This window comes from Stomoxys calcitrans, unplaced genomic scaffold, assembly GCF_963082655.1.
Source record: "Stomoxys calcitrans unplaced genomic scaffold, idStoCalc2.1 SCAFFOLD_313, whole genome shotgun sequence".
NCBI classification, from domain to species: domain Eukaryota; kingdom Metazoa; phylum Arthropoda; class Insecta; order Diptera; family Muscidae; genus Stomoxys; species Stomoxys calcitrans.
The window spans coordinates 1-12,765 of NW_026739249.1; the positions used below are offsets into that span (position 1 = coordinate 1).

General features: G+C 39.6%; 1 protein-coding gene across 1 annotated transcript; it reads left to right on the forward strand.

The window, feature by feature from the left end:
* Positions 1-11,470: 11,470 nt before the first annotated feature.
* Positions 11,471-12,043, forward strand: LOC106094638 (uncharacterized; the record flags this gene model as incomplete). Its single annotated transcript, XM_059370702.1, has 3 exons — positions 11,471-11,596; positions 11,677-11,853; positions 11,926-12,043. Coding segments are annotated over exons 1-3 (421 nt in total), but the record flags the coding sequence as incomplete, so codon positions are not given.
* Between the last annotated feature and the right edge of the window lie 722 nt (positions 12,044-12,765).

Consider the following 12,765-nt stretch of genomic DNA (forward strand, 5'->3'; position numbering starts at 1 on the left):
CATGATCTGGTATAGCTACCATATAAACCGATCTGGGATCTTGACTTCTTGAGCCTATAGAGGGCGCAATTCTCCTCCGATTTGGCAGAAATTTTGTACAACGGCTTCTCTCATGACATTCAACATACGTGTCTAATATGGTCTGAATCGATGACTAACTTGTTCTCGTAGTACTTTGTTACCACTGTCGCCCCCTGCACGCAGCCGGCCACACACATCTGAAAGAACATTATAAAATAGCGGCGGAAAAAGTTATAAAAATCAACACACAAATGAAACATAATATTATAATTTCTTTGATATTTGCTTTTATGAAGATTATATAGTGGTGTGCTGTGGTATTACAAACAAAAACCTAAATAACCTGTATGGTGCATATATTAACAAATTGCAGACTATTAAGAAACCATTCAAATATCCGCGAAAGATGCCAGAATGTCTGGTTTGTGGCATATTTTAAATATTCGAGAAGGTTTTCGATATTCGTTGTAGTATTTTTTTTTTTTTTTTGGGCAGGTTGTGGAGGCTTTCATTTCTTGTGCCTTCTGTTGCGGGGTATCTCTGCCAACCATCCATCCATCCATGCCAATGGGGGGGGGGGGGGGGGGGTCAGCCACGTGTATGTTTCCGCTTAATGATTTATGGGTTGGGGCGTAATTATAAATCACATTTAAATCTGGAACAGCAAAGGTTGAAGCAAAGAATCTTTTTTTTGTTTTTGTCTAAGCAGACAACTGAGGACGACTCATTAGTTGGTGGTTAAGATGTGCGGAAATTTAATATGGTACTGTAGTAACCAGTGTTGCCATTGACAAAAATAATGATTTTTAGACAAGATTGGATGGGATTTTGGATTTTCTTTTGTAAAAAACATTTTTCGAAAATTGATTTGACTAAAAAGTTCGATTTTTACACACAATTTCGAGGAAATTTAGAACTTCAGCGAAAATTTTGTAAAACTTCCGCTTACATTTCTACTGAGCCTCTCAAGTGCTTAAATAACAACAGACTCTTAACATTGTGAGAAATTATTTGCTATTCTCTGAGTGAAAGTATGGTTTATAGGTGGTCAATATTGCGTTGAGATTTCAAAAAACAAGTAAATGCTATGACCAAGGCTGCGGGCTCTGACCCTTGATTCCGACCTCGGGCCGGGGTTGGAGTTTTAAGCAGGAGTTGGAGTATTAAGCTGGAGTCTAAATGCGTTTCAGAGTCGGAGCAAGCGTGCGTAATTTCGAACTCGTACTCCGGCTCAATAGTCAGACTCTGATTTCGACTCTAGCCCCAATCCCTCGACTCCGACCTCAAGCTGGAGTCGGAGTTTTAAACCGGAGTCGGAGTTCGTTTCGGAGTGCAGTCAAGTATGCATAACTCTGAACCGAACTCCGACTCCGGCTCAATAGCCAGACTCCAACTTCGATTGGGGCCTCAAAACCTCGACTCCAGTCCATTTCGCAGACACCAGGAACTGCAACAATGACAGAATGAGAACATTTCGTAGTAACTCCGACTATGTTCTGGATATGACTTGGGCGGAGATGACTTTGAATGTAAATAACCTTGTTGAACCGACCTCGTGACAGCAATGGAGGAATGCATTGAAGTTTAGAGAAGGTTCTACCATAATTTTTCCCGAGTTAGCTCAAATAATTTTTTTTTTTAATCTAGGGGTCTGACCCTCGACTTCGACCAGATGCTGGAGTATTAGTGTTAAACCGAAGTCGGAAATCATTTCGGAGTAGGGTCAAGCGTGTGCAACTTTGTACCAAACTCCGACTCCGGCTTAATAGCCAGACTCCGACTTTGTTTATGGCCTGAAGACCTCGACGCTAGCCCATTTCGCATACACCAGGAACAGCAAGAGTGTCCAAAGACAGAATTAGAATTTTTTATTAGTAACTCCCACTATGTTCTGGATATGACTATGGATGGCGATGATTTTGGATGATCTTTGTGGCTAAGAGTTTAACAGCAGTGGAGGAATACATTAAAGTTGAGAAAAAGTCCTACCATAGTTTTTTCCTGGGTTGCCTTAAATTTGATTTTCTTTTTTATATTGGAAGGTATGACTGAGGACCGTGGAACCTCGAATTCGACCTCGAGCCGTAATCGGAGTTCGTTTCAGAGTCGGGGCAAGCATGCTCAACTCCGAACCCGCCCTCCAGCTCAATAATCAGATTCCGACTTCGACTATGGCCTCAAAACCTCGACTACGGTGTATTTTGCAGAGAATATTTGTATGTAACTTCGACTATGTTCTGGATATGACTTTGGACGGTGATGATTTTCGACGTAGAACACATTGATGGGCAAAATTTGCATTGCTTACTAATAAGTACAAGTCATTGTTCAGTTGTGTATAACAAAACGTTGATCTTTTTAGTAGCTATGTCTTAAAATAAACCGATCTGAACCATATATGACACAGATGTCGAAAAGCCTAACCTAAGACACTGTCCCAAATTTCAGTGAAATCGGATTATAAATGCGCCTTTTATGGGGCCAAAACCTTAAATCGAAAGATCGGTCTGCATGGCAGCTATATCTTAATTTGGACCGATCTTGGCAAAATTGAAGAAAGATGTCGAATGGCCTAACACAACTCACTGTTCCAAATTTTGGTAAAATCGGACAATAAATGCGCCTTTTATGGGCCCAAAACCTTAAATCGAGAGATCGGTTTATATGGCAGCTATACTGAAACTTGGACCGATCTGGGCCAAATTGAAGAAGGATTTCGAAAGTCCTAACGCAACTCACTGTCCCAAATTTCGGCAACATCGGTTTATAAATGCGCCTTTTATGGGGCCAAAACCTTAAATCGAGAGATCGGTCTGCATGGCAGCTATATCTTAATTTGGACCGATCTTGGCAAAATTGAAGAAAGATGTCGAATGGCCTAACATAACTCACTGTTCCAAATTTTGGTAAAATCGGGCTATAAATGCGCCTTTTATGGGCCCAAAACCTTAAATCGAGAGATCGGTTTATATGGCAGCTATATCCAAATTTGGACCGATCTGGGCCAAATTACAGAAAGTTGGCCTAACACAACTCATTGTCCCAAATTTTGGTAAAATCGGACAATAATTGCGCCTCGTATGGGCCCAAAACCCTAAATCGAGTGATCGGTCTGCATGGCAGCTATATCTTAATTTGGACCGATCTTGGCAAAATTGAAGAAAGATGTCGAGTGTCCTAAAAAGTGTTATGCTATTGGAGCTGTATCAAGTTATAGTTCGATACGGTACATAAATGAATGCTGAACATTGCAGAAGTCCTGGTAAAATATTTCAGTTCATTCGGATAAGAATTGCGCCCAGTAGGGGCTCAAGAAGCAAAATCGGGAGATAGGTTTATATGGGAGCTGTATCAAGCTACTGATCGATTCAGACAATATTAGACACGTGTGTTGAAGATCATGAGGGAAGCCGTTGTACAAAATTTCTGCCAAATCGGATGAGAATTGCGCCCTCTAGAGGCTCAAGAATTGAAGATCCCAGATCGGTTTATATGACAGCTATACCAGATTATAAACCGATTTGAATCATACTTAACACAGTTGTTGGAAGTGATAGCAAAACATTACATGCAAAATTTCAGACAAATCGTACGAGAATTGCGCCCTTTAGAGGCTCAAGCAGTCAAGACCCATGATCGGTTTATATGGCTGTCATGTCAAAACATGGACCGATTTGTACCATACTTAGAACAGTTGTTGGAAGTGATACCAAAACACTACGTGCAAAATTTCAGACAAATCGTACGAGAATTGCATCCTCTAGAGGTTCAAGAAGTCAAGACCCAAGATCGGTGTATATGGCAGTTATATCATAATATGGACCGATTTGAACCATACTTAGAAAAGTTGTTGGAAGTGATACCAAAACACTACGTGCAAAATTTCAGACAAATCGTACGAGAATTGCGCCCTCTAGAGGCTCAAAAAGTCAAGACCCAAGATCGGTTTATATGGCTGCCATGTCAAAACATGGACCGATTTGTACCATACTTAGAACAGTTGTTCGAAGTGATACCGAAACACTACGTGCAAAATTTCAGTCAAATCGGACGAGAATTGCGCCCTCTTGAGGCTCAAGAAGTCAAGACCCAAGATCGGTTTATATGGCAGCTATATAAAAACATGAACCGATTTGAGTCATACTTAGAACAGTTGTTGCAAGTGATAGCAAAACACTACGTGCAAAATTTCAGTCAAATCGGACGAGAATTGCGCCCTCTTGAGGCTCAAGAAGTCAAGACCCAAGATCGGTTTATATCGCGCAAAGTTTCAAGCGACTAGCTTTACTCCTTCCAAAGTTAGCGTGCTTTCGACAGACAGACGGACCGACATGGCTAGATCGACATAAAATGACATGACGCTCAAAAATATATATACTTTATGGGGTCTCAGACGCATATTTCGAGGTATTACAAACAGAATGACAAAATTAGTATACCCCCATCCTATGGTGAAGGGTGTAAAAAGAAAATTTCAAGTTAAGAATTCCATGCTACTTACATAATCCTTAATAGTTTTCCATGCCACTCGCCTAAGTTAGTTCATGTCTGGTATTGTGCCTCCACCTAGGTGCTGGTATCTGTTGGATGCGAAAGCCGACCAATGACAAAGGAAATGCTCCAACGTCTCTTCATCTTCCCCGCATGGCCTACACATGCTATCACTAGCCGCATCGATTTTACATAAGTGAGCTCGTAGTCCTATGGGACCCGTTATGATGCCGAGAGCTATACTGACCTCCTTCTTACTTCCTTTCAGTAAGAGCTTCGTCTTCTCTCGATCTGGATCCCCTGGGAATTGAATTTTTAAAAATTTTTTTTTTTTATTTTTTTTTTGAAAACTTTTTATATGAAAATTTCGTAAAAAAAAAATTGTTTTGGAATTCGTTTTGTAAGAAATCTTTTAATTCTGCTTTCAGTGTCAACTGATGACTGCTCAGCAAAACCAAAACCAAAGAACTGTGTCATTCTTAAAATTGAAAGTTAATTTTCAGAAAATGTCAAACATAGTCGTCGTTTATCTCAGCTATGTCAGCTAATTTGGTAACACAAACCCATATTCTTTGCATTGCCTCTGGTTAGAATGTGATAATCGTTACGATTTAATTATAGCCTTTAGTATTGAAAATTTGCGAAGCACTTCACCTAGTCCTTCATGCGTGACTCTTAGTTGATATGCCGGTGGTGATGGTGGCAATGGTTATGGTGAGAGAGGCACGAAGAGACCACTTCCTCTTTCGATTACAAAAATTATCAACTCAAATGTGATAGACGTCTACATAGAATGGATGGCTGGTATTTTAGGTTTTAACCCACCCGAACTCTAATAATTCTTTAATTTCTCTTTTGTGGTTTGTGTTTTTTTGTGATTTTTTGTTCTGAGGCGGGTGTCGTCTGCCAACCCAATTTTGTGGCTGATGGACAACGTTGAGCCTTAAGCATAAACGTGTACCACACTGACATTCTGCAGCGGCGGCGGCGGTGGCGGCTTGTGCTATTGATTATTGGCTTGATTAGATTTGGGCGCTACTATTCACCTTTTGGTGTTAGGCTAAGGCCATGGTCGAAACAATTATGCTTTATTAACAGTATTTTTGTTGGAAACATGTTTTGGCCATATGTTTTGAATGTATTACGGCGGCTCGTTGGAGATGGTGATTTTTATCCCCCTCACCCTTCTCATGGGGTATTTTCGTTTTCAGTTAGTTTTTTTTTTTTTTTTTGGAACCTAATTTGGCGAGCTGCTGAAGAAGACATCAGCGATTGTGCGCTTAGGCTGCCGTTAATGACGCATCTTTTGTTTGTGCGGCATTAGTAAATGTACATTTTTCACTTTGGTTTGCATTGTTTACAAGATTTGGTGTGATTTTTAACACTGCGAGGAATTTGGATTGATTTCAAAAAAATGGGGCGGACAAGTCGTAGACAAAACGGGCACATTTTGTAGTTATGAATTATTCATGGATTCGTATGTATGTGAAAAAAGTAGGTAACAGCTGGTTCAGGTAGGTTGTAAACACAACATTACAACCAGAGTTTGTGAATATGTTTGAAAAACCCGCTATGTTCGGCCGGGCCGAATCTTATATACCCTCCACCATGGATCGCATTTGTCTTCTTAAACAAAAAAGGATATAAGAAAAGATTTGCTCTGCTCTAAGAGCGATATCAAGATATGGTCCGTTCTCGATCACAATTAAATTATATGTTGGAGACCTGTGTAAAATGTCAGCCATTTCGAAAAAAGAAGTACGCCCTTTGGGGGCTCATGAAGTAAAATAGATAGATCGATTTATATGGGAGCTATATCAGGCTATAGACCGATTCAGAACATAACACACACGTATGTTGATGGTCATGAGAGGATCCGTCGTACAAAATTTCATTACAATCGGATAAGAATTGCGCCCTCTAGAGGCTCAAGAAGTCAAGACCCAAGATCGGTTTATATGGCAGCTATATCAGGATATAAACCAATTTGAACCATACTTGTCAAAGTTGTTGAATATCATAACAAAACACGTCGTGCAAAATGTCACTCAAATTGGATAAGAATTGCGACCGCTAGAGGCTCAAGAAGTCAAGACCCAAGATCGGTTTATATGGCAGCTATATCAGGATATAAACCGATTTGAACCATACTTGGCACAGTTATTGAATATCATAACAAAACACGTGGTGCAAAATTTCATTCCAATCGGATACGAATTGCACACTCAAGAAGTCAAGACCCATGATCGGTTAATATGGCAGCTATATCAGGTTATAGACCGATTTGAACCATACTTGTCAAAGTTGTTGAATATCATAACAAAACATGTTGTGCAAAATGTCACTCAAATTGGATAAGAATTGCGACCTCTAGAGGCTCAAGAAGTCAAGACCCATGGTCGATTAATATGGCAGCTATATCAGGTTATAGACCGATTTGAAACATACTTGGCACAGTTGTTGGCAATCACAACAAAACACATTGTGCAAAATTTCATTATAATCGGATAAGAATGTTATTGACCGATTTGAACCATACTTGGCAAAGTTGTTGAATATTATAACAAAACACGTTGTGCAAAATTTCATTCCAATCGGATAAGAATTGCACAGTCTAGAGACTCAAGAAGTCAAGACCCACGATCGGTTTATATCGCAGCTATATCAGGTTATCGACCTATTTGAACCATACTTGTCAAAGTTGTTGAATATCATAACAAAACACGTTGTGCAAAATTTCATTCCAATCGGATAAGAATTGCGCCCCTAGAGGCTGATGAAGTCAAGACCCAAGATCGGTTTATATGGCAGTTATATCAGGTTATGAACCGATTTGAACCATACTTGGCACAGTTGTTGGATATCATAACAAAACACGTTGTGCAAAATTTCATTACAATCGGATAAGAATTGCGCCGTCTAGAGGCTCAAGAATTGAAGGCCCAAGATCGGTTTATATGGCAGCTATATCAGGTTATGGACCGATTTCAACCATACTTGATACAGTTGTTGCACATAATAATAAAAAACGTCGTGCAAAATTTTATTACAATCGGGTTAGAATTGCGCCCTCTAGAGTCTCAAGAAGTCAAGACCCAAGATCGGTTTATATGGCAGCTATATCAAAACATGGACCGATATGGCCCATTTACAATCCCAACCGACCAACACTAATAAGAAGTATTTGTGCGAAATTTCAAGCGGCTAGCTTTACTCAAGAAGCAAAATCGGGAGATTGGTTTATATGGGAGCTGTATCAAGTTATTGGTCGATTCAGACTATATTGCACACGTATGTAGTATGAATTGTGCCCTCTAGAGGCTCAAGAAGTCAAGATCCCAGATCGGTTTATATGACAACTATATTAGGTTATGTACCGATTAGCACAGATATTGGAAGTCAAAAAGGGTAGTTTTAGTAACCTTTCCAGAGAAAGGGCAGTTTAAGTGCTCTTTTTCCCGATAAATAGTAGTTTTAGTAACCTTTTTCCAGAGAAATGATAGGTTAGGTTGAAAAGAGGGTCCAGATATTAATCCGCCCCATGCCACTATGGACATACACCTAAGCCAGAAATCGGCCTAGAGAAATGGTAGCTTTGTTACCCTTTTTTTAAAGAAAGGGTAGTTTTAGTACTCTTCCTCCATGGAAAGGGTAGTTTTAGTATCCTTTCTCCATAGAAAATGTAATTTTCGTACCCTTTCTCCAGGTTTCGGTCAAAATGCCAAATAACAAAAGTCGAATATCCGCTAAGCAAAAAGAGGTATTGTTGACCTTTGGAATACTTTTTTGTAGGGACTCTTGAGCGAGAATATGACGGCACCAACAAATTTTCGAAATACCAGAGGGACAAACTATGCATTACAAATTTTCCCATGAACATTCCTCTAAGGAACAAGGACAAACTACTCATATATCAATTAATGCTGTCCGATTCAAGTTTAAGCTCATTGAAAAGGGAAGGGAACTCCTTTTTATAGCCGAGTTCGTACGGCATGACGCAGTGCGACACCTTCGTGTGGAGAAGTTTTACATGGCTGCCATACCGAATGGAGGCCACCGTAGCGCAGAGGTTAGCATGTCCGCCTATGACGCTGAACGCCTGGGTTCGAACCCTGGCGAGACCATTAGAAAAAGTTTTCAGCGGTGGTTTTCCCCTCCTTATGCTGGCAACATTTGTGAGATACTATGCCATGTAAAACTTCTCTCCAAACAGGTATCGAACTGTGTCACGCCTTTCGGACTCGGCTATAAAAAGGAGGCCCCTTATTATTGAGCTTAAACTTGAATCGGACTGCACTCATTGATATGTGAGAAGTTTGCCACTGTTTCTTAGTGCAATGTTTATGGGCAAAATTTGCATTTTGCCATACCAAATGGTACAGTGCCTCACAAATGTCGGAAGGGATAACCAGCATTGAAAAAAATTTTCTGGTGTTCCCGACAGGATTCGAACCCTGGCGTTCAGCGTCATAGGCGGACATGCTAACTCCTGCGGTGGCCTACCAATACTAGGGGCCTGCCAAAAGGCGCCCGGACAACTTTGGGCCTTGAAATTTAGCACCTAGTTTTCCTTTAATCATTCCAAATTTCAAAGAGATATATCTACCCGTTCTCACACGGCATAGTTTTTACTATTTTTTTTCGTTTCTATCCCACTGTGCGTCATAGCCGAACATGCTAACCTCTGCACACGAACTCGCTAATATCAAAGCTCAAATCATTTCTAATTTCAAAGAGACAACTCTACCCATTCTCACACTTCATATTTATGCCCTACACCACTACTGTGGTACGGAGTATTACAACTTAGTACATTTGTTTGTAATACCCCGAAGGAAGAGAGAAAGACTCATTGATAAGTATACCGATCGACTTTCGGTATCACTTTCTGGTTCGATTTAGCCATGTCCGACTGTCTGTCCGTCTCTCTGCGCATGTTTGTACAAAGTACAGGTCGCAATTTTTATCCGATCGTTTTCAAATTTGGTATGCACATGTTTTTCAACCTAGAAACGAAGTCTATAGAAATTGGAAAAAATCGGTTCAGATTTGGATATAGCTCCCATATATATGTTCGTCCGATTTGAAATAATACAGCAATAAAAAGGTCATTTGTTAACCGATTCTCTCGGAATTTGGCAGGAAGGATTTTCTCTTGACCCTCGAAATTTCTGGTGAATTTCATAGACATCGGTTCAGATTTGGATATAGCTGCCATATATATGTTCGTCCGATTTGAAGTAATAATGCAATAAAATGGTCATTTGTTAACCTATTCTCTCGAATTTTGGCAGGAAGGACTTTCTCTTGACCCTCGATATTACAGGTGAATTTCATAGAAATTGGTTCAGATTTGGATATAGCACCCATATATAAGTTCGTCCGATTTGCAGTAATACAGCAATAAAATGGTCATTTGTTAACCGATTCTCTCGAAATTTGGCAGGAAGGATTTTCTCTTGACTCCCAATATTACTGGTGAATTTCATAGAAATCGGTTCAGATTTAGATATAGCTGCCATTATGTATATCGCCCGATTTTCACTCCAGAGCCACTGCAAGCGCATTTATTGACCAATCTTCCCAAAACTTCTTACAACGCTTTCCTCGACGACTGTCACAGTATCGGAGAAGTTTTCTCGAAATCGGTTCAGATTTAGATATAGCCCCCATATATATGTTCGTCCGGTTTGCAGTAATACAGCAATAAAATGGTCATTTGTTAACCGATTCTCTCGAATTTTGTTAGGAAGGATTTTCTCTTGACTCTCGATATTACTGGTGAATTTCATAGAAATCGGTTCAGATTTAGATATAGCTGCCATATATGTATATCGCCCGATTTTCACTCCTAGAGCCACTGCAAGCGCATTTATTGACCAATCTTCCCAAAACTTCATACAACGCTTTCCTCGACGACTGTCACAGTATCGTAGAAGTTTTCTCGAAATCGGTTCAGATTTAGATATAGCCCCCATATATATGTTCGTCCGGTTTGCAGTAATACAGCAATAAAATGGTCATTTGTTAACCTATTCTCTCGAAATTGGGCAGGAAGGATTTTCTCTTGACTCGCGATATGACTGGTGAATTTTATAGAAATCGGTTCAGATTTAGATATAGCTGCCATATATGTATATCGCCCGATTTTCACTCCTAGAGCCACTGCAAGCGCATTTGTTGACCAATCTTACCAAAATTGTGCACAACGCTTTCATCAAAGACTACCACATTATCTAAGAAGTTTGGTCCACATCGATTTAGATTTTGATGTAGCTCCCTTATATATGTTCGTCAGGTTTTTGGGTAATTTTTTGTCATTTGTCAACTGTAGTTATAACCTTTTGAACATATTTGCTTTGCTCGAATATTGATACAGGAATTTTAGTAACCCATCTGAATGCATCCGCCGAGGTCCATTAAAATTGGTTCAGAATTAGATATAGCCGCTCTTTTGTATTTATGGGGTAAGTGTAGGGTATTATAAAGTCGGCACCACCCGATTTTTGCCTTTCTTTACTGATTTGTTTCGGCTTATCAGAAATAAATTTGAACAACAATATTGAAAATGTTTTCCAATTTTATCGTAGTACAGTAATGAGTCTGAGAGACACCTCGAAGCTGGGTGTCCCAGATTATATGGAGATGGAGAGCAGAAGATCGAGGTGCTTGGAAAGCTATGCCACGTTCGGCTAATGGTTCAAATGTTCCGTCATAGCCAATTAAAGTAATGAGGCTTTTCAATAATTTTAGACATTTAATTTGGGGGGTAATTACTCGTGTCCAAAAATATATATTTTTTGGTTGTTTCTGTTCAATTCAGTTCACCATGCCACAGTTTTGAAAGTGAAAAAATATTTGTTATTGAGTCACCATTGGAAAAATGATTTTAGTACTGCTTGAGCTATACCTTTTTCTCAAGGCTACTGAGACAGCCAAGGGAATGGTGTTGCATAAAATGGAATGTGAAACATGGGATAAGGATTTTGTTTTCTTCGCCTATTGCAAAGTTGAAAAAAAGAACGAGTTTTTGAGTATTTTGAATGCCAAGGCCACACTGTTAAAGAAAGCCACCGAGATAAAGGTAAAATTTGAAATTTCTTCGGAAATTTAACCAGCAAATATAAAGTATTTCCATTTATCGCAAACACTGTTGACTTCCAGGCTAACGTTAGACTTTCGCGCAGATTGCATAGCAATTATCAACCTTTTGTCTATAACGATATGATTGATATATGTGGCATTTTGATGAATATGGATGATAGACGACAAATGTTTTGGACTTTGATAACACCCCTAATAACGAAATACACAAATGTGAATCATTCCTGTCCCTACTATGTAAGTAAAGTTCAAAATCTACAACATTTGGAATTGAATTCGAGCATCATTCATCGTTTTCCGTTTTTGTAGCCCCAAGATATAGTAGCTCAAAATTTCTCCCTTGACGCTGGATTTGTAAACTTGCTGCCCGTACCCAAGGGCAAGTATCGAGCTCAGGTCGTATTTTGGGTTAATGGTGCCAAACGTTGTAAGATAAATATTTTCAGTGAAAAATTTAAAAAAAAATATGTTAGCTAGTAAAAATGAAAATAAATGAGTCAGCAAAGATGTTCACACTAACGCGAGGATGTTGAGTGTGAACATCTTTACCGACAGTAAAATTGCCACAAGGGCAATAACAACCAGGAGGTTAAGGTCACGAACTGTCTTTCAGTTTAAGAAGGAGATCAACGCCTTCTCTGAGGATGGCACAATCCGAATTGTTTAGGTGCCGAGCCACATTGGAGTAAGGGGGAATGAAAGGACAACGATTTGGCAGTGAAGGCCAGAGGACTGCCTTCAATAAACTTACTTAGCTTGGAAAATCCTATGGGGTTATCCGGATAGTGCGAAGAAGAGACTATTACTGAGAGACAGCAAGAGGAGGTCTGTATAGCTTTTGGTATCATAAGTAAGAAAAGGCTTTAGTCTAGAACAACAAAATATGTGAACTGAAAACACCGCAGGTCTGTATCTTTTCTACTGGGGCTCTTGCTTCAATGGGACTCTCAAGGTTTTTGAGAAGGTGACAGTGGAAGTTTTCAAATGTACAGAACAGCTGAGACCCGTTAAATCGACCACACTTTTTTCTGTAAAAATATTTTTGAGTGAAATTTCAGAATCTATCCACTTTTGCTCGATATGACTTCCTTTTGCCTTGACTCTGGGTTTGAGTCGGTTGCAAGCTGTACGAATATAATCTGGCGGTAT